The sequence below is a fragment of the Ochlerotatus camptorhynchus genome, unplaced genomic scaffold (genome assembly GCF_037179485.1).
Source record: "Ochlerotatus camptorhynchus isolate MF236.1 unplaced genomic scaffold, CSIRO-AGI_Acam_v1.1 ptg000046l, whole genome shotgun sequence".
Lineage (NCBI taxonomy): Eukaryota > Metazoa > Arthropoda > Insecta > Diptera > Culicidae > Ochlerotatus > Ochlerotatus camptorhynchus.
Genome location: NW_027040537.1, coordinates 2,018,655 through 2,039,861, shown reverse-complemented (window position 1 = coordinate 2,039,861; position 21,207 = coordinate 2,018,655). Strand labels below are relative to the sequence as shown.

The 21,207-nt window shown below is 43.2% G+C and overlaps 1 protein-coding gene across 3 annotated transcripts in view; it reads right to left on the bottom strand.

Moving 5' to 3' along the window:
* Nucleotides 1–19,909, bottom strand: part of LOC135716545 (uncharacterized) — a 30,813-nt gene extending 10,904 nt beyond the window's left edge. The window contains exons 1-6 of one of the 3 annotated variants that reach the window (XM_065238987.1): nt 19,575–19,909; nt 18,709–18,773; nt 17,873–18,232; nt 5,993–7,111; nt 4,505–5,929; nt 4,137–4,253 (exon numbers count right to left, since the gene is read on the bottom strand). In XM_065238987.1, the coding sequence (XP_065095059.1) occupies nt 4,137–4,253; nt 4,505–5,929; nt 5,993–7,111; nt 17,873–18,232; nt 18,709–18,773; nt 19,575–19,650 (3,162 nt within the window). In that variant the 5' untranslated portion in view covers nt 19,651–19,909. The other 2 variants (XM_065238992.1, XM_065238989.1) reach the window with 2 other exon arrangements.
* Between the last annotated feature and the right edge of the window lie 1,298 nt (nt 19,910–21,207).

The following is a 21,207-nucleotide window of genomic DNA, read 5'->3' as shown; positions in this document are numbered from 1 at the left end:
TCGACAAACTTGAGCAAACGATTGAGAATGAGTTTCTCGAACAATTTGCTCAGCGCTGAAAGGAGGCTGATTGGTCTGTAGCTTGAAGACAATGTTGGATCCTTACCGGGTTTGCGGATTGGTATGATTTTTGCTATTTTCCAGATGCTTGGAAAGTAGTGCAGTTCTAAACATCTGTTGAAGATAGCGGTTAGAAGAGACTGCACTTTCATGCTGAGTCTCTTCAAGATCAAATTGAATAACCGTCAAATCCGGGAGCCTTCATGTTCTTGGTGCATTTCAGCGCTGAGCAAATTTGTTGTACTGTAATCATATCCGCCGGAGGCACGACACAAGGGGAGGCATCTAGGTTTTGAACGCATTGCGCAACCTGGTTTTCGAGCGGACTTTGGATAGTCGAGCCAAGCAAATGCGATGAAGCGACATGCTTGCCGATCGCATTTGCTTTCTCCTGTGGGGTGATAAAAAGCCGATCGTCATCATTTTCGACTTTGAGAGGCGGAACGGGTTTGGGATGATTTTTCAGGACCTTGGCTACCTTCCAGAATGGTCTGGAGCGGTCGTCCAGATTCTGGACAACACGCCTCAAACTTTCATTTCGGAGTGAGTCCGTTCTGGAAGCAATCTGCCTGTTCAGATCGGCCATTTCACGTTTTTTGCCCAGATCTCCACTCCTCTGAAACTGGCGTCTACGAAGATTTCTCAGGCGAATCAAAAATTGGGTGTGGGAATCAATGGCAATAAACTTACCCCTCACAGGAACTCGTCGGACGCACGCCTCGTCAGCTACGGTTATGGCTTGGTGGAGTTTTTCCAACGCTCGGTTAATGTCCTCCACGGTGTTAAGCGGCGGATTGTCGATGATGTGTCTGTCTACCACGCGTCCAAACTGGGCCCAGTTTACGCGGTGGTAGTCCTTGTGCAGACTTGGAGCAGGGGCCACGTTGTAGCCCATTTCAGCCACCACCGGTTGGTGGTCGGAGCTGAGTTCGTTCAAGGCTACCGGCTTGGACAAGCTGGTATTTGACAGGAACAGGTCTAGCGGCGATGGGTTGCCCGCTAGAGTAGCGGCGATGGGTTGCCCGCTACGGAGTACAGCCCATGGCCAGCTTGTACCGGTCCTTGAGTTCTTCTTCGATCGCCTTGGGATCAACATTCGGTAGACCCCTGATGACTACCTTGAAGGGCTTCTCACCGGGGATGTCGTGCGTGAAGTATTCCGCATTGGAATCCTTCAGAAATTTTACGGCGATTTCGTATTCCGCTTTCGTCCGGAGCATCACCTTAGTGCCGATCCTGCTGATCTTGAACTCAACTGCGATGCCCAGCGATGCGAAATCGCCAATGAGCGTCTTGAGAGGCACTACCTTCACCACCAGTGGAGGAAGCTTGACTTTCGCCGCACTCGGGCCGGCAGAATTCTCGGTTTCGATGGCGTCGCCGAAGTCACCAATGTCGCTGGCGTTCGTCGCGGTAACATCGTCGCGTCCGCTTGTACCATCGGACTGTCCTTGATTCTTTTTCCTCTTTTTCGTCCGCTTCACCGGAACTGGGTTGGTATTCCCAACATCGGTGGGAAGAGTAGCGTACCTATTCGAAATAGGTACACTCAAGCTACCCTCATCACTGTTCTTCTTTTCCGCTTTCTTACGGAGCCTGCTCCGGGAGCGCTGTCTTCTCATCACACGAAGCGACCGACACTACGCGATTAAACTGCGAATGTTTGGAACAAACTAGGAACTTTCGAACAACTCGACAGAGCGAGCAAAGACCGAACTGTACTGCTTGACGTTCAAGCAGAGAATGACTGAACAGTGGTTGAAATAGAAGTGAAGTTTTTATTTGCTAGTTTATTGCAAGATTGCTTTGATTATTACTTTGATCTGAACGCCTACTGCTACTAACACACATTAATGCTTTGGCGAAATATACGCTTAAAAACACCCCCTTTTTCGTTACCTTATGCCTTGTTCAGACTGGAGAGTTATGTTATAACGGTTGTCAAATAATTGCAACACAGAGACCACCATCAAGATAGCGCTATAACATGTTATAGCAATTTTTTAAGCAAGTTGCACAAATTCGTATGTGGTACAAGTTCTAGACCACACGGCTGTTCAATCGTACTCAGAAAGAGAGAGAGAGTAACTTCTACTAAGATTAAAGAGAAATTTCTAAAATCTTAGGTCACTCAACGCTGAGTAACCTACATTTTTATAAATCTATCTTTATTCATCTGAGTAGAAGTTACTCTCTCTCTCTCTCTCTCTCTCTCGCTCTGAGTGAGATAGGCATTGGCCGTGCATTGTTTGAGAGTATTTCCACCTCCGTTCGTTACCATATTGACCGAGATTTTGGATTTATCATGGCCTCTTATATGGAAGTAGCACTATCTCTAACAATCGAGCCACGTCCTTGCAACTGCTGGGGATGGGTAAAGATTGTTAGTTGGACGCTTACTTAATGCTATGTTCAGACTACGGAGTTATAACTATCTATCTATCTATCTTGATGACGATTTTCTTGTTGATAAGTGTTATAACATCCTTGTAACATGTTATAGCTCATTAGTCCAACAAGGCATAACGGCATAAGAAAGATGCACACTGAACCAATATGATATGTTCCCGTTACATGGAAGTCGAATTTGCGCTATAAGAAAATCCAATGATAACACTATAATTGAAAATGTGTCCTATATATGCTGTATGAATATCTAAAACATTTATTGTGATTTTCACGAATATTTAGAATATAGACACGAAATTATGGAAACGAAGCTCGTACATTGTTCAAATGTCAAAAGCAACCACCTAACTGTGGGAGATGACGACGAGTAAACGCAGCATGCCACGATAATTTTGAATTTGTTCCATGTTATCATAGTAACCTCAATATAAGCTCGGTAATAAAGAACATTCACTCTCTTATAGTTTTTGTACATCGTGCTTGTACACAAGTAGTGTTTTATTCCCACGATCTATGGCCATTCCAATACTAATGTCGTCTGGCAAAATGAGCGGAGTTAGTTATGAGTAGAATTCTAAGGTAGTTCTGACTTAAAACTTGTTTATTGAACTCCAATTAAATTTTGTGAAGAATTCCAATTAAATATTGAGGAAAATTCTAACAGAACCTAGAGGATAATTCAATAGGAGCTCTGAAAATAATTAAGTGAATTATGATAACAATTCAAGGGTAATCTGAATATGAGGGGTAATTCCGAGAACGAAGCTAAATTCTGAGAAAAGTTTCAAGGGAATTACGAGGAAGATTAGCGAAGGGAATTCTAAGGAGAATATCAAATAACTTCTGAAAGCATTGCAAGGAAATTCTGTGGATAATTTCAGCGAATTTTGGAAACATACTTAGGGTATGCTGTGTAGAGGTCCTGTGGAATATTCAGAAAAGTTGACAATTCTGAGCAAATTGTTATGATTACTCTAAAGGGACTTCGGAGGGAATATTTCAAGGGAATATAAAAGAGAATTGTGGAGAAAAATTTAGGCGAATTCTTGAGAGAATTAATTTATAGCTGGTGGAGATAATCTCAAGACTATCCTCGGAAATTTTACAAGGACCCTGAAAAAAATGATCGATTTAAAGGGAATTCTTGGAAAATATCCAAAGAAAACCTGTGGATAGTTCAAACGAAACTATTATGGTAATTCAGACATAGGAAATATATTGAAATTGGCGCTTAATTTAATCATTTGGGAAATGAGCGTCATTTCCATGGTTTGCCAAGGGCTTCCCTCACTATGTGTATGCATCTATTACTCGTTACCAAGAAGAATGATCAAATCGTACAACTTTTCGATAAGCTTTTATGAAATCTAATCGAGTCATTATGGTACAAGCTTCAGAATTTAAGCGGAAGCTTTTTCAGATTCAGATATTTCATGCTAAAAGCACATTTGGGAATCCTGTATTGTTGATAATGCTGCCCATAAATGTGCCATATAAAGAGGAAAATAAGCAAAGTTGGAACAGTTAAGTTTTGATGGGTTACTGGAACGATCAAAGATTAAATATACATAGAACCTTCATCAAACAGCCAACACTAAATAACACGAAACACTCAATAATTCCAAACCGGAAAACAAGAACAAGTAAATAAAAAAACAAATAATTACCTTGGGAAAGACCCTATCGCACTCCTCACACGGGTAGCTGGACTGGGTTAGTTGGGCACTGTTATCGCTATCGCCGTCGCAGCATTGGTTACTACTGCTGTTGTCGTTAGCATCCGTCTATGGAAAGCAAATTTTAGCAGCAAAAACAGCAACAGCACCGGCAATTATTTAGGAAGTATGTACACAGGTGTGCAAGTAAGGCCAGCCAATGTCGTATGTTCAGCAAGGCCGCACGTTTTAAGCATGAAAGAAAATAAGGTTTAACAGCTGAGTTGAAATGAGAATAGTGCGCATTGGAGGGTTTGTGGCAAGCGGAAACGGTTAGCGTTCACACTGTTGAGAAGGGAGTAGATGCCTCCGGTACTTACGGAGAGTTCTTCCGGGCTGAGGAAACCGTTGTTGATCGAGTCAGGCGTTCGGTCCGCTACGGAGATCATTTGCTGTGATTCGCTGCTGTTGCTGTTTTTGATTGGAGACAGTGTCAGGAGTTGCGTTTCACCGGTGCCACTCAGCGAAGAAGATTCGGTCATCATCTGGTTGGACTCTTCAACAATTCCGCTGCTCTCGATGATGGCGTTCAGCCCATCAAGAGCGGAGGTTGGATGAAGCGTAGGGATGGATGTTGCACCCTGGAACTGAGTGGTTGGGACCGACTGGGGTGTCGCTGGTGGAAGAATCGATGCCGGCTGGTGATGATTCGAGATTGGCACAAGCTTTGGTAACTTGTCGGTTGAGTTTAATACTTTAAGATCTATCTTATTGCCTAGAGCGTTGGTGTTTTGGTTTAGAAACAGTTGACTAGTATCGATCAGGTTGTTGTTGGTCAACTCGAGGTTGGATATGATGATGATGCTGTGGGACTTGTTCGGAGTGCTGCTAGCGGTTGGCCCCGAGCTGCTGGTGACAATCGTCGGTGCGACCGACAGCGGAGACACCTGCATGCCGCCGGCATTTGAAGATGTGGCTACTTTATTCAGATGTTTCTTCTTGTTGTATTGCCGTGGAACGTGAACCGGTTGCTCCGGAGTGACTGTGACACTGGGACTGACTGCAGACTCGGCGCTGGCTGCAGCCGCTTCCATTTTCTTACTCTTTTGGGTCAACTTTGTCGCCAATGCCTTGGCAATAGATGGCTTTATCGGGGAAGTTTTCTTCTGATTGATTTGCGTCATAACTTTCTTCTCCGATTTGTAGTCATTCGATACGGTGTAGACCGTGTGGACCTTTCTCAAATGCTTCTCCAATGCGTTGGGATTTTTGAATAGCTTAGCACACACGATGCACTTGTACAGCTGTTTGCCATTGGGGGCTTGCACATCGGTGATCATGTCCTGACTGGAAGTGGTGTTGTTAATCGGAATCGTTGACGTGCTGGCCGCGGCAACCACCATAGGCTGCTGGATTGCCTCGTACTCTGGTTCTATTTCCATTTCCTGAACCCGAATCGGATCCGGTTCATTCATGACATCACAAGTTTCGTCCCCCATCATCATGCCGTCACCGCTGCTACCCTCCAGTGGATCAATGCTCGGTTTCAGCTCATCCAAAGGGGTAGGTTCAATCTCGTCAAAAGCCGTTTCCTCCTTCGGTTCCATGAGCAGCTTGTCGGTGGTGGATTCTTCCATACTGCCCATCAGAACGCTCTCGTTTGGGTCCTTGTGAATCTTCATGTGACGCTGGAGCGACCACGAATTGGACAACACCTTCAAACACTTCGGACAATGCAGGTAGGCCGTCTTGGATTTCCGCTCGGTGCACTCGTGATCCTTCAGTTCCTCCGCCAACTGGAAGAGCTATAAAGAAATACAAAATTTAATCCTCCAATTGTCCCCTAAATCGAACTCTTATTGTCTCACCTTCATACAGAACACGCACAGAAACAGATTGTGCTTCCGCATGTGCTTGTCCAGGTTCGATTTGGTCATGTACTTCCGCAAGCAAATCTCGCACGGGTACTTCTTGTCCGCATCCGGATCGGTTCCACTCGACGGCGCCGTCGACGATGTCAGATTGGGTGTCGCCGGTGGAACCATTCCCAGCGAATCATTCAGCGTGGCCAACGAATCCGTGGACGATGAATATCGACTGTGCAGCTTGCTTTCCATGCCCCCTTGGAACCCACCGAATCCCACACTGCTGATCCCGGAGTCGCCTAGATTGCTGCCACTGCTGCTACCCCCATCGTAGCCCAGCAGGTTATTCGTCCCAAACGAGTCGAACGTAATGTTCATGTCACTTGCCCCCAGCGAAATGCTGATCAAATCCGCAGGACTCAGGGTGTCCTCCGGAAGCGTCTGATAGTTGGCATATGTTGAATGAACCATCTGCTGTTGCTGTTGCTGTTGTTGTTGTTGTGGCTGTTGCATAGGTAGTTGTTGATGCTGATGATGATGATGTTGCTGTTGCATTTCCGGAGCAACATGATGCTGACTAGAGTGATGGATCATTGGCTGCGCGATAGCTGCCGCAGAAGGTGGGTTGAAGTGACCGTAGTCGTCGCAGCTCTGTTGCTGCATGGACACGTGGCCCGAGGCTATCAAGTCGAGATCAAACATGTGATAGTGACTGGACTGGTACTTGGGTGAGCTGGTTTTCATGAGACTATCGATCGGTGGTAACGAAATTTTATCATAGCTCGAAACCATCTCCCCGGAAGTCGAGATTGTCGTTGTGGGGTTGTTGTTGTTGTTCACATCATTGCCACTGCCAACGCCGCCGCCGGTCATCATGGCAGACTGGGAAATTGGTCCCGCGGTGGACGTAGACGGGAAGCTGTCAACATAGTTCTGATTCTGGTCCAGATTCAGACCGTAGTCTAGGCTGACCGATCGCAGGATGTTGTTGCAGATGTCGTACGGGCTGGGTTCCAACAGGGCAGCGCCGATTTTGGCTGCATAGCTGCGCGAGTACCAAACCCGCAGGATGTCACCCAGTTCGATGTCCTTGATTGCTGTGTAGTAGATTTCATCGTTCTCCTGCAAACAGAACATAAATGGGGATTAATACGTTTCCAGTTTACAAACTCAACCGTTGTTTATTACAAAGCGCATTTTTAGCATTATATTTTTTTATTGATTACTTAGTCCTTATCAATTCACTACACAATGTTATTCCGGCGATGCTTGGTTCATAAGTTATGCATTTTAAATTACATTAGCTAATTACTTGACTAGCCCATTGGTCAGAAATACATCTATAAGCGTACCCCATTCTCGTACTAGAATTTGTCAAAGTTTGTGTTTGTTTTGATTCGCCTTACAAAATTTGACAACTTTTATGATGGGTTCGTGGATTTACCTACGTTCTAATTTATGATGGTTCAATTAGCTTGCGACCAAAGGGATCTGGTACTTCCTGATCCAAAGGATTGAGCATGTTTCTCGGGGACCCGCTAGTCTTAGTGTTAATCTAGCTCCCTGAACTACTTTCCAATTTATTGATCTTATCCGAAGTTCATTGATCCTCTATGAAATTCCCTGTTCTTGTGGGAAGTTCCGCGAACTCCTGAGACATTCTGTCAACTTCAACGAATATCCCTGCATATGTAAGATTTTTCCGTAGCTACTACAACTGAATTTCACTGGTTTCAAGTTTGTTAAACCTCAATAACTCATACAATGTTCCATGAGCATCTATAATGTTCCCTAATCTCTAGTTCTAGAAAATTTTCTCAATTTCTACGAAGCTTCATAAATTACTTCAAAGTTTCATATTTGTTTTACAAGTTACAACCAGATCTCACAATATTCATGGCCTTCCTCAAACTTCAGGGAAGACCCTGAACTTTTTCTACGAATGTTCCTAAACATCTGAGCAAAACAAAGTTCCAAAAACTTCCAGTAAGTTTCCGAATCAAATTCTGAAGTTCTAAGAAGTTTACTGAACTTTTACGATACTGCCCCTTAGTTTCTGCGAAATTCCGTGAAATTCTACGAAGTTCGCTGAGCTTCTACAATGTTGACTGAACTTCAAAGAAGTCCTCTAAACTTAAATTAAAAAACTGAAGAATTTGTTGCGATATTTCTTTCTCTTTTACGCTACCGTCATGGCATCTCCCTTAGCTACAAAGCAAGACCATGCTGAAGGTGGCAGGGTTCGAATCCCGGGCCGGTCTTGAAATTTTTCGGGTTGGAAAGTTTCTCGACTTTCCTGGGCATAGATGTATGATTGTAATTGCCACCAGTGCTGAGATTTGTCATTGTCATTGACAGACTTTCGCACGATATTGACAAAATTGTTCGTCACATAGTCACTGACAGACTTGATCCTCAAAAAAACCTTCGTCAAAATCTCATTCATTTTTTCGTCAATGACAAAGATTCACCTAGTAACAAAAAGTGTAATTTCGTACATTCTGTGTCACATTATTGTTATCCAAGTTGTTCATGAGGTAGATGCTTCACATTAACGGCTTCATGTAATTGTGTTGCTCAAGTCAGTAAATTTCGTTACAAATTTAGTTAATATAAAAATCTACACATGTTCGTCACTGACAGCATTGTCATTGACAATTGACATGGTTTGCCTTGACTATGACTGTTAGCTCAAATGAGTGACCAAAGCAGAATTGTCAATATCACCGTGTATTGTCGAGATTTTGCAGCACTGCTTGCCACACAATTAAACTAATGCAAAAATGGTACAGGCATCGAAAGCTTGTTGAGTGCAGATTCAAACTGCATACAACGAAGCAACCCAGAATAAGTAACCATTCAATCATAGCAAGCATTATTTTTTTTTTTTCTTTGGTTTGTTTTCCGTCGATCTTGTTTTCCGTGCTGAGCACCAATGCTACCGACGCCAGGGAGGCAGCTCCGACGCCTGGACCTTACCTATTGACCCATCAACTCATGAACCGGGGACCAACGGCTTTACTTCCCTTCCGAAGGAAGGCGTGATCAGAGATGTTATGCCTCAGAACATCCCGGCGGCGCCGACTGGGATTGAACCCAGGCCTGCTGGAGTGAGAGGTAATCACGCTTACCACTACACCACCGGCACCGCTAAATAGCAAGCATTATAATCAGCAGAAATAAATTATCTTCAGTCGTTGTTCATTACTCCATCAAACCAGTTGGGTTTTCTCTTATTTGCGCCTTACAACAGGTTATGGGCCTGCGCGAATAATTTTGCACAAGACGAAACTTCTTGAGGAATGGACGGAAGCCGATTCAATCTGCAAAACCTGAACAATTCCAACTATTCAAACTGGCGCTTCAAGTTGGAACTTCTCTTGGTTCGGGAACACCTGTGGCGTTACGTGGTGAAAACCCGGAGGCGTGTCGGAGGAGTCTCGCGTCAAAGGTTTCGTTGCTGAAGCGAATCTGCGACAAGCGTTATACGGAAGGAGAGGACATGGCCGAACACTTTTTCGCTATGGAGGAACTGTTCAGTAGCCTTGCGAATGCCGGACAGCAATTGGAGGAAAATCTCATGGTCGCCATGATCCTGAGAAGCCTGCCAAGCACGTTCGACACCCTGACTACCGCTTTGGAGAACCTGAACCTGGAACTTGTCAAGTGGAAACTCCTGGATGAAACGGCAAGGCTCCGGGACGGATTCGGCGATAAAGGTTGGACAGGGCAACAGGAAGAAGAAAACGCTGGTCTCCCACTATTGCAAAAAGGCAGGCCACATGCAGAGGGAGTGTCGACAATTCATCCGGGACAACGAGAAGGAAACGAAGCCAGGAGAGCAGGGAAAGCCTTCACCGAAAAACGATGGAAATTTCGTATCGTTCGCGTTTCTGGCCGGAAGAGACGAGGTTGAAAATGGAGATGAAGCCTTGGATTGTGGACTCGGGCGCGAGCAGTCATACCTTCGCGAGCCGTGATTTTTTCTCGGAGCTGCACGAAAGCGACATTAAACACGTTATGATGCTGTACGTTGGCGTCAATAAGCGGCCAGACATCTGCCTTGCCACTTCATTGCTGAGAAGAAAGGTTTCCAAACCAACAAACCGCGACTGGACGGAGGCGAACCGGGTGCTGAGATATCTCAAGACAACCAAGGACTTTTCCCTACATCAGGGATCCGGAAATGAAGACTTGAAATGTTTTGTCGACGCAGACTGGGCTGGAGATGAAGGAGACCGAAAATCCAACTCTGGTTTCCTGATCAAATTCGGTGGAGGGCTGGTAAGTTGGGACACCAACAAGCAGTCTTGCGTTGCAATTTCTTCAACAGAAGCCGAGTTTGTGGTCTTGGCTCAACGAGGAACCAGCATATCCAATCGTTGTGTGGGAGGACAACCAATCCTGCATCAAGATGGTCGAGTCCGATCTCATGGAAAGGAGATCGAAACACATTGACACGAAGGATGCGTTTACCAGAGATCTACGTCTACAAGGGATTATCGATTTGCGGTATCTACCAACGGCTTGCCGATCTGATGAAGTGCGAAACCGAACTTTTTGTCAGTGCGAACCTCAACCTAAGCTAGGTTTTAAAAACAAACGAACAAACTGACGTTTGTCAGAAAACAAGCAGACCCAATCTTGATACCCGATCCAGGTTGGAACTGAATAATAAACGAATTCGCTATAAGTCATTGGACCGGGTGAAGCTGGAAAGACATTGCAATGCGATTGGCGTCCAAAGAAATCTGGAAGGCAATCGTTGACTTCGTTGAGGAGGAGTGTTGAGTACAGATTCAAACAGCATACAACGAAGCAACCTAGAATAAGTATCCATTCAATCATAGCAAGCATTATAATCAGCAGAAATAAATTATCTTTAGTCGTTGTTCATTACTCCATCAACCAGTTGGGTTTTCTCTAATTTGCGCCTTACAACAAAGCTCTCAATTAATAACTCTCGATGAACATTTCAAATCGACAGTGAGCATTCATAAGGGCGTATACGCGATGATCGATTCTCTTAATCGATTTTCTCTTTTGTTAATAACTCGCTAGATTTAACGTTTGTCGGTGCGTTTGCTGTTGCTTTTGATAGACAATGCAACCAGTTACAACTCTACATTGAATAAATTCTACAAAATTGTGTCGCTTAGCTGTAGCAATGCAAAGAGAAAATCGATGAAGAGAATCGATCATCGCGTATAGGCCCTTATGCATGCTCACTGTCGAAATGGTCCTATCTGCTTTGATCGATTCTCTTCATCGACTTTCTCTTTTGATAACCACTGCTATGCGAACAGATTTGGCGCTAATTTTACCACATTGTTTGATGAAGGAGGTTCTTATCTAGCGTCCAAAACGTCAAATACAACAGCGATAGGTTTTGCAGCTGAGCTATTAACGAAAGAGAAAGTCGATAAAGATAATCGAGCAATGCAGATAGAACCGTTTGACATGTTTATCTAGAACTGTGGAAGTGCATCTAGAACACTAAGCTGAGAGCACGCAATAAGCTAATATGCGATAAGCAATAAGCTTGAAATGCGAGGAAGAAGAACAAGAAGAAGGCATCGTAAAAGTGAAAGAGACAGGGGCGCAGAGTTCGTCAACTAACACGGCTTACATATACCAGGCTAGCTCATAAGACTGTGAACCATTTGCCGAGTTAAATTTAACCCGTGGTTAATAGTACGTTCAGACTACAGAGTTATCTTGATGGTGGTTTCTGTGTTTCAATTATTTGACAACCATTACAACATGTTATCACTGCTCAGTCTGGACAGCGCTTAAAAGTGAAATTTCGAAAGTTATTTTCTATGTTCGAAAATCCCTGTGCTGTCGATCGACTGGTTTTCGTAGGCCAATGACAAGGCCTATACCAACAGCAGCGTTTGACAGTAGGCAGTATTTCCTGGGCTCAAATCGTTTATTTTGCTGTGCTTGGCCCGCTGTCACGGTATAACCTGGGGGGGGGGGGGGGACGTGCTGTCAGCCTACTGATCATCTTGTATGAAACTGGTTCCAAACGTAAACAAACGCTGTAGGTTTCTTATGGATTGTTTACGTTTGGAACCAGTTATGCGAGGTAGGCGACGATTGTTCTTATTTGACAACCACCTCACCCCCCCCTTTGGGTATAACATGTTGCATACGCGCCTGCTAGTGGGCTGTTGCATACGCGCCTGCTAGAAGAACTTAGCCAAGGTTGTCAAAATTTAACTTCTTGTCTGTCAGAAGCAACCACGCTCGGATAGCAGGTTTAACTTTCCAAATTTTAACCAAAAGTTAAAATAATCCACCAAATGGTTCAGAGCCTTAGAGAGTAAACATCAACCGAAGTGACGTCATCAGAATCGTTAATGTAAATAGTGCAAAAGGGAACATTTCTAGCGATCAGAATCATAAGGGCCTAACTGCGATGATCGATACGCTTCATCGATTTTGTCTGCACTTTACCACAGTTCAGTAAACCAATTTTCCGAAATTATCACAATACAATGTAGTGAAAGGTTGTATATATCCGGACTGATTTGAGATTTGGGCGTAATTACATTTGGGGCCTTCCTTAGCTCAGTCGGTAAAGCCGCAGCTACAAAGCAAGACCATAATGAAGGTGGTTGGGTCCGATTCCCGGTCCGGTCTAGGAATTTTTCGGGTTGGAAAATTTCTCGACTTCCCTGGGCATAGAGTATGATTGTACTTGTCACACAATTGATTATACTACAGTTAGATTTCGCTCGTTGGGCTAAACCCGTTGCCCACTTAGTGAAAGACTTTCGTTACTTGGGCTGAGCTGTCAAGCTGAAAATTGGTTGAGGGATACACCGATTGTTTATTATCATCACAATCCTTTAGCAACTATTCAAATTGTTCATACATGAGCCCCGAGAAAATGAATCAGCACTGTAAGAAATGACGTTTGACTTCGATTTAGGTTGGCTAAAGCCGAAGACAACAAATCAAGAAGACTGGCAACTCTTCCATTTTCTCATACGAACGCTATGAGACAGGTACAGTCGCGTCATCTGCCGCTCAAAGGTAAATGCTTGGAACGAACTCGATAGCAAAGATTACATCCTCAGAAGAAAGGTATTTGCTCATTTTTCTATGCGTTGCGCCCACCTTCACTCAAGCGCAGCGCCATTGTATCTGTCGCTTGGATTGTGGCAAAGTTGCCAGTCTTCTTGATTTGTTGTCTTCGCTAAAGCCCAAATAACAAGAGCCCAACTAGAACGTAGCCCACTTAAACATAGCCCAACGAGCGAAATTTGACTGTAATGTAAAAATTTTACAGTGCATCTAGAATACTAAGTTGAGAGCACGCAATAATAATATGCGATAAGAAAAGCTTGAAAAGCGAGGATGAAGAAAAAGCTTAATTGCATTTGTAAACAAACACGTCAATCGCTGATTTCTCGCGATGAAAACTCAATTTCGAAAACTAATAAGACTATGAGGTGAAGGAATAATTCCTCTTTCATTTGGCATAGCTTGTTTACGAGATTGAGGTTAGATTCACGAGAAATCGGCTATTGACGTGTTTGTTTGCAAAAGCAATTTCACCCAAATCTCAAATCACTCCGGATATTAGCTAGCAAAAGCAACATCAAACGGTAATCCAGATGATTTATTAACAACAGTGAAAATCGATGAATTGAGAACGCTAGATTTGCTGTTCAGCTCTCGGGTTTTCGACGTGCCAGACGGGATTTGAATTCATCCGGGTTTTGACACGGAGCTCTAGCAGCTCAAAGAAATTGCATTTGATGTTGTAGAAGATCCTGACCTTCGTGTCCCGGCAGCAGTTTCCTTTCCCTAATATCGAAAATGATCCGATGAGATTCTACAAGGTGGGAACAGGGGTCGTTTCTTCGACAAGAATTTGCTGAGGCTCACAAAATCATCACCATGGATGCCACATTCGTGGGCAAGAGGCAATAATCAGGGGCGTGATGTGCTGTGAAATCTACCTACTGATCATCTATCCACGATATGTAAATAAGTAACGCGCAGTGAATTGGCCATCTCTTTCATTCTCCCGTTTGTTAAATGGTTATACGAGTTAGACGTCCAACTCCGTCATTCATTTAAACAGCCGAAGAACGAAAGAGACGACAAATTCACTAGGCCTCACCTGTGTACGCTCATTGCTTTTCCATATGTGAATTTGGTTCCAAACATCAACAAACCGTCGTTACTTATGGCTTGTTGTCGTTTGGAACCAGTTATGCGAGGTAGGCGACGATTTTTCGTATTTGACAGTCAACTCCCCCTTGGCAATAATCCATTTGCTTTTTAAACCGGCGATTTCATTGTTGTTGCATAATGTGGTTAATCACGAACTCAATCTGATTTGTAGACCACAGAAAATCGATTCTATTAATTCATATACGGCAGTTAAGTATGGAAGAAACCCAGAAAAATGGTCCCAAACTCGGGTCAACATCGGTGGTGTCGGGTTGGCTTAGCTGTTTCGCCGGAATGTCGACCGGAATGTGTGTAGGTTACACTTAATTGAATAATATCAAGCGTTTCTCAAATGAGAATGATCCATACCTTCGTCAAATGACTAAGCAAACTTATATCACCCATTCGAAGGAGGCCCTTTGATAGCGGATAGCTGCTTTTCTCATTTTCATCAAATATGTTCAATTGATTTTGAGCATTTACACCACTCTGCTCAGACCAGTCCCATCCATATTCAACGGAGATTTCTCATGAACATTCATTTGGAGCTCTCCTCAGTATTGGCTTTGTATTCTCCCGAAACTCTCATGGAATTATTCTAGAAGTTCACTTGGGACGCTTCTCTAAATTCTCTAAAAAATATTACCAAAATATCCTTAGAACACATCTCGCAATTCCATTGTGGGTCGCCAATCCGCCTTGGAGATCAAATCAAACGATTTACTCAATCAACCACAAAGGCTAGGACAAATGAGGCTAATCTACTAAATCAAATGATCTGAATCTATGGTTAATTTTGAGAATTTAAAACATGTTTTATCCAATGACAGTGGAACCAAAATAATGTGCATAAACTCGAAACTGCATGTTCTCCAGGGAGATTTGATGAACCAAGACTGCCTTAAATACAGGAAAATCGTTCGTAAAAGATGCACTTGGACTCAATGATAGTTTGGATATGGTTCGTTTCTAAGGGCATTGACATAGTCGATGATTTCCTAGCAGTTCATTGAGCTCAGCTCTTGTATGATTTCGGGGCCTGATGTGTATTGATTTCAGGGAATTAATTAATTAATTTATCTTTATTAGGGAGGCTTTCAGCCTGGGAACTGTTTGGACATGTTTCGTTGTTGATTTTATAGATAATTGTCGTTGTTGATTTTATAGATAATTGAAACTAAACTCAAGGTCGATTTGGAGGACCTAGAACATCTTATATTCATGGAAGTGCATCATAAACTATTTGCAGACTCCATGAACCAGCTTGGATATGTTTCGCTGCTAAGAACATTGCTCAGTTATGTTTAAGTATTGAATGGAATGATCTGAACACCACGATGATTTCAACCAATAGGCTAGTCAAGTAGTGAGCAAATTTAAAATTGTTAGTTTCGTATTGATTGTTAGTAATACCAACCGGTGGAAACTAACGTTTTTAAATTGGCTCACTACTTGACTAACCTATTGGTCCCAAGCAAACGATTAACGTACCCCATTCTAGTATAAATTCCAGTACTACACTATGTTTGTTTTGATTCGCTATGAAAGTTTGACATATAATATGAGGGGTTATTGGATTTTCCTATGTTTCGAGGGAAAAATCGATTAGCTTGGGACCGAAGATACTACCAGAGCTGAGCCAAAAAGTTGAGCACGTTATTTCGGGACCTTTTAGTCTTAGAGTTACCTCTATGGTAATACCGTGTCTTTACCGACTAGGCTCCCAAATGATACGTATATTCTCTAAATAAATGAAATAAATAAATAAATATGAATCTGCTTGAATATGTTTCGATGCTATTGGCATTGTTTCAGCCGTAGTTGAACTTGAAGATCATCTTATATAAACTCCAGGACGATTTGGAGAATCTAGAATATCTGATATACATAGAAAGGCACCATAAAGAAGTATTGATTCAACGAATTTACTTGGACATGTTTTGAAGCTGGGGACATTGATCCATACTTCGTTGATCAAATCTCCAGGACGATTTGAAGAACGTCTTATACAGAATGGAATATGATCTTAATTGATGCACATAGGCTCCATGAATATGTTTGGATCAAGGAGGTGGTACTCCTATCTCTACCAATAGCAAGTAACCATAGCGAGCATAGCCGTGGGCCCACGCTCTGGGCCCACTTAGAGTGATATGTGATCACGTTTTTTATGCTGGCTACGAATAGATGGCGGCGTGTCAGGCCCTTCGTTTGGATATGTTCTGTTTGCTAAGGATATTTTGCAAGGCCTTGTTGATCAAGTAGATCATATGATCGTAACTCTTGAACGATTCAGAAGACTTCAAATATCACACTACACTACCTTATTTGCTTATCCTTGACAGATACGCGTATTTCGTCTACAATGTGCGAACTTCTTCAGTGGCTTGTACTAATACTAATAGTCGAATATTAATACGCGTATCTGTCAATGGTAAGCATATAAGGTAGTGGAATGAAATGAAAATTACTTATCCTTTTCTCTCTTTATACAGGTATTCTACTAAGACGCCCACATTCATCAGGATATAATCTTCACTTTTAATGTGTAAAAAAGTCGTCCCGAAAGTGTTAAACCTTGGATTTTAATAAAAAGCTAAATCCGCAATCTTCAAAATTTTCGTAAGTGCGAAACCTTGAAACTGAAATACGTCCCAGGACATTTAAAAAATGTGTCTACTCCAAGTTCTTTTTCCTGGATTTAAATAGTTCAAGCCTAAGTCTTCTAAAAAAAAACATTGTTTCACTTTCCTAAATGTTTGGTGATATCTTTATACAGTCGAATATCGCTCGTTGGGCTATCTTTAAGTGAGCTACGTTTTTAGTCAAACGTAATTTCTGACAGTCCTGATTCCTTTTCGAAGGGCACATCGATGAACAATTGGGATATTTGCTAAAGGATTGTGATGATAATAAGCAATCGGTGTATCCTAGAAACACTGGAATAAGAGACCAGCGGAGAAAAAAAACATGAATTTGGCAACAAGATAAACATCAAAGCAATCCTGGCATCACTTGCATTTGTAACTGCTTGCTAGTGACTTCGCAAATGCACCGACGAGCGAGTTCATGAGTGATTGTTAAACGATTTTAATACTCCTCCCTAATTGAAGCAAACCATTTGTAAACATTGCAGATTGGAACCGCTTTTGACAGTTCGATTGGAATCATAACAGTGTCTACGTTGATCTCTTATTCCAGTGTTTCTAGTGTATCCCTCAATCAATTTTTAGCTTGACAGCTCAGCCCAACTAACGAAAGCCGTTTGCTAAGTGGGCTATGGGTTTAGCCCAACGAGCGAAAGTTGGCTGTAGTTAGTAATGAATGAGGATGGAAAATTCCCTGGGATTTTCTAAGTGTCCAGATCATAAATGGAATTCCCTGAGATTCCCTTCTTTTCCATTTACATATGTAGCTGGAGAAGACTAATGCCAAAGTTTAGCAGAGTGATCTTCCATGGTCCTCGGTACAACAGATATGTTTTTTTTTGTAAACCAAACCAACCATGGAGCATCATGGTGGTTTTAGTCAAGTATGAAAATGCTCGCTGAATACCACGCGTCTCCTGAATTCCATTCAAATGAACTCTTTCAGTATTTTTAAGAAACATTGTTTAAGAATGTTCATGTCGTAGGAATGCATAAAAACGGTCAAACTTATCGAAACGAAATCAAATCCAAAGTCACTCACCTGATAGCAAATCAAATTCTGCTCGTTGGAAAACCTCGCCAAACTGACGTGGATCATCCAGTTGCACTTGTTCGTATTCCGCGTGTCCAGGTACACGTTCCGCCCGTTGAACAGGGTCTGCAAGTCAAAGTCCAGCTCACCACCGCTCCCGTAGTAGTACGGTGTGGCGAACAGCACCAGCGGAAACGGGATGTTCTTGATCGGAGCGTACGACTTTTGCGCCAACAGTGGCCCGAAGCGCGTCCCTTTGGCAAACTTCTGTGACGTCACGACGCAGCTACTTCCGTCGGCCGCATCCATGATCAGCAGCCCATTGGGCACCGATGACCTTGAGAGGTTAAGCGAGGGCTTATCTTCGATCTACGGTTGGGGTTTGTCACGGACCAACCAAACACGTTAGGTCGGTCAGTGGGCGACGACGTGGGATTGCGAAAAAGAAATAGAAAGCAAGATAGGTGTGTTTGTGAGGATTAGTTTTGGGATTGTTGTTTTGACTAAGTGGCACGGAGAAAAAAAAAACAGTGATCGATCCGTCCATTTGCAAAGTGGCTGCAACATGGGGATAAAAATATTGACTTTTTTTCGCCGAGCTGCGCACAGACTAGCTAAATGGCGAACGGACTGCGCACATGTTGTCATGGACATTAAAATGCGTAAATTATATAATTTAATCAGGTCGAGTTGCACTTCCTGCGCGGTGGATCGTTGGGGCTCGAGGGCTCCCAGAGGTTGGCGCCCCGATCGGGCGGATTTTCACTTAGCAAACGGACGAAATCGACAATACTTCCATAAAAGGCATTAAATGTGCCCAGGCGCACACTCGGCTCTGTACTTACATGATCTCCCTTGGCATATTCTGGACAATTTTGGGTGTAATGCGATGCTCCACAGATGCTGCATACTAGGATCATGATGAGTCAACCCAGCAGCAATCGAGAGGGGATGTTTTCGGGATGGCGACGTGTTGTGTTTTGCAGGTTGCAGGTCCGTCCGAGATATGTTCCGTTCCGGGGCAGCCACGATCACGATCAGCCAGTGCACAGGAAATCGACGAGATTCGCAGACGACAGAGAGATGGAAAGAGAGAAGATCCAGGGATGTTGTATTGTATTATTCTAGTGCTCGTTCCAGATTTTCGTCTTTTCGCTGAGGACAGCGAGAGCGAGAGTGTTTGCCAGAGCAGTGTACCAGCACCAGCAGGCAACAGCACTGACGGCTCGGAACCCACACACAGCCGTGTCCACCACCCAAACTTACTCACGGAATATTGGCCTGTTGGTTGGTTGGCGAACGAACGACAGTGACATGACATGTAGGCATGCGAACTAATGTGTGTGAGAAAATCCAAGTTGTGCGGAAAAATAAGTCAGAAAATGGATACCACTTTTCCCTGCCCACTTTCCCAAGGGTTGAACCGAATATGTAGGATCAACTATGCGATCACTGCGTTCCAATCTTCTTTCAGGCCACTTTCCACCCACCGGAAACATGGTGCTGTCGATCAAAGTAGGCTGGAAGACACAGAAAGTGCGACCTAGCATGGCCTACTGCGACGAAAGTTAATCCGGAAAAGTGGTCCCATTTTCCACCTTCCCACTGACTGGTGCTGCTACACTGTCGCTGATGTTGGCCTTTTCGAAGGGTGCCCTGATCGACCCCGAAAAGTCAGCAATCATCGGTCCACTGCGATCGCGGGGCTTACCTTTTTCCACCAACTGTACATTACTATTTAGCACTGATAATGCATCAAAACAAATATTCGGTGATAAGTCACTCATAACTCGCGTAAGGCCTTCGAAGCCCCTGACTTTTTCGCTACGCTTAATTACACTGCACTCTTTTTACTTCTTCTCCCTGTGCAAACCGATATGGATGGTAGATTAAGCACAGAAGAAACCAACAATCGTGGAGTGTACGAAATAAATAAATAAAGTAGACTAAAAAGCAAAAGGGAGCAGAGAAAAAGTCCGAACTATGGTGAATTCAGTCAAGAAAATACGCTTATACTAATCCAATTTTTCCTTCTGTCTCTCGAACTCCCCATGCCACTAATATGTACTACCTACTAAGAAGTAAAGTAGTAATAAAAATAAAACGCACACAGAGACCCAAGCATATCTGAACGACGTAAACGCTTGACTTTTCCATACTATACAAAGTCGACGTTTTAGTATAATGTTAAGCCCTAAGCGCCTGCCTGATGGTTGTGGAATACACGCAGAGAAAGCGCACCACGATATTATGTACAGCAGTATCGGTAGTCACATCCAAAGGTAGTATGCGATATGATGGCACACGCACATATGCAAATTAGTGTCAAATGCAGTCGGAATATGCATGAACCGAGCGCAAGGCACTCTCTCCTGCTCTCACTTTCGGCACTGTGTGTGACTGTGGTGACTTTTCGATGCGGCCCTGCAGCAGGGTAACCAGTTTATCACTCATAAAATAAATCACATAACCAGTGGAAAATGTCCATGTGAATTTCCTGTGATCCCATAATTCAGTGCCAACATTTCAAAGGGGCGTAATTGCATTTATAAACAATGGCTTTAGCCATCGATTTCTCGCGAATAAAAGCTCACTAATGAAAAATAATGACACCAACAGGTAGAGGAATGTTTCCTCTGCCAGCTAGCATTGTTATTCTGGAGGCGTGAGCTTTTATTCGCGAGTAATTGATGGCTAAAGCCATTGTTTACAAAAGCAATTACGCCCCTTTGAAATGTTGGCACTGAATTGCAAATTGCACCTGTAAATCACACGAACCTTATACCCCGGACAGACTATGGCCTATATCATGTAATATAGACTGGCTTGCAATGAGCACTCATATATAGGATTTCCAGTGAAAACTAGATGTATGAGTGCTCATTGCAAGCCAGCCTATATTACATGATATAAGCCATAGTCTGTACAGGGTATTATGTGTCCAATGTAAAGCCCTCTAGTTAAAGTATGGACGACTGTCACCACAGAACTGAAAAAAAAACTGTTCCAATCGAAGAAAGCGGTGCATTTTAACGGTTCGATTGGAACAACTTTTGACAGTCGTCCGTACTTTTACTGTAATACCCCGTTCACATTACAGCCTATATCACGTAATATAGGCTGTCTTGCAATGAGCACTCATACATATGATTTCCAGTGAAAACTAGATGTATGAGTGCTCATTGCAAGACAGCGTATATCACGTGATATACGCTGTAATGTGAACATGGTATAAGGCTTTAGTCCACTGCACAGTGGGCAAGGAATTATAATATATTGTTTGAGTCAAACCCACATATCTCAAATATATCTCAATATTGCTGATTGCATCTGAAATCCCTGGG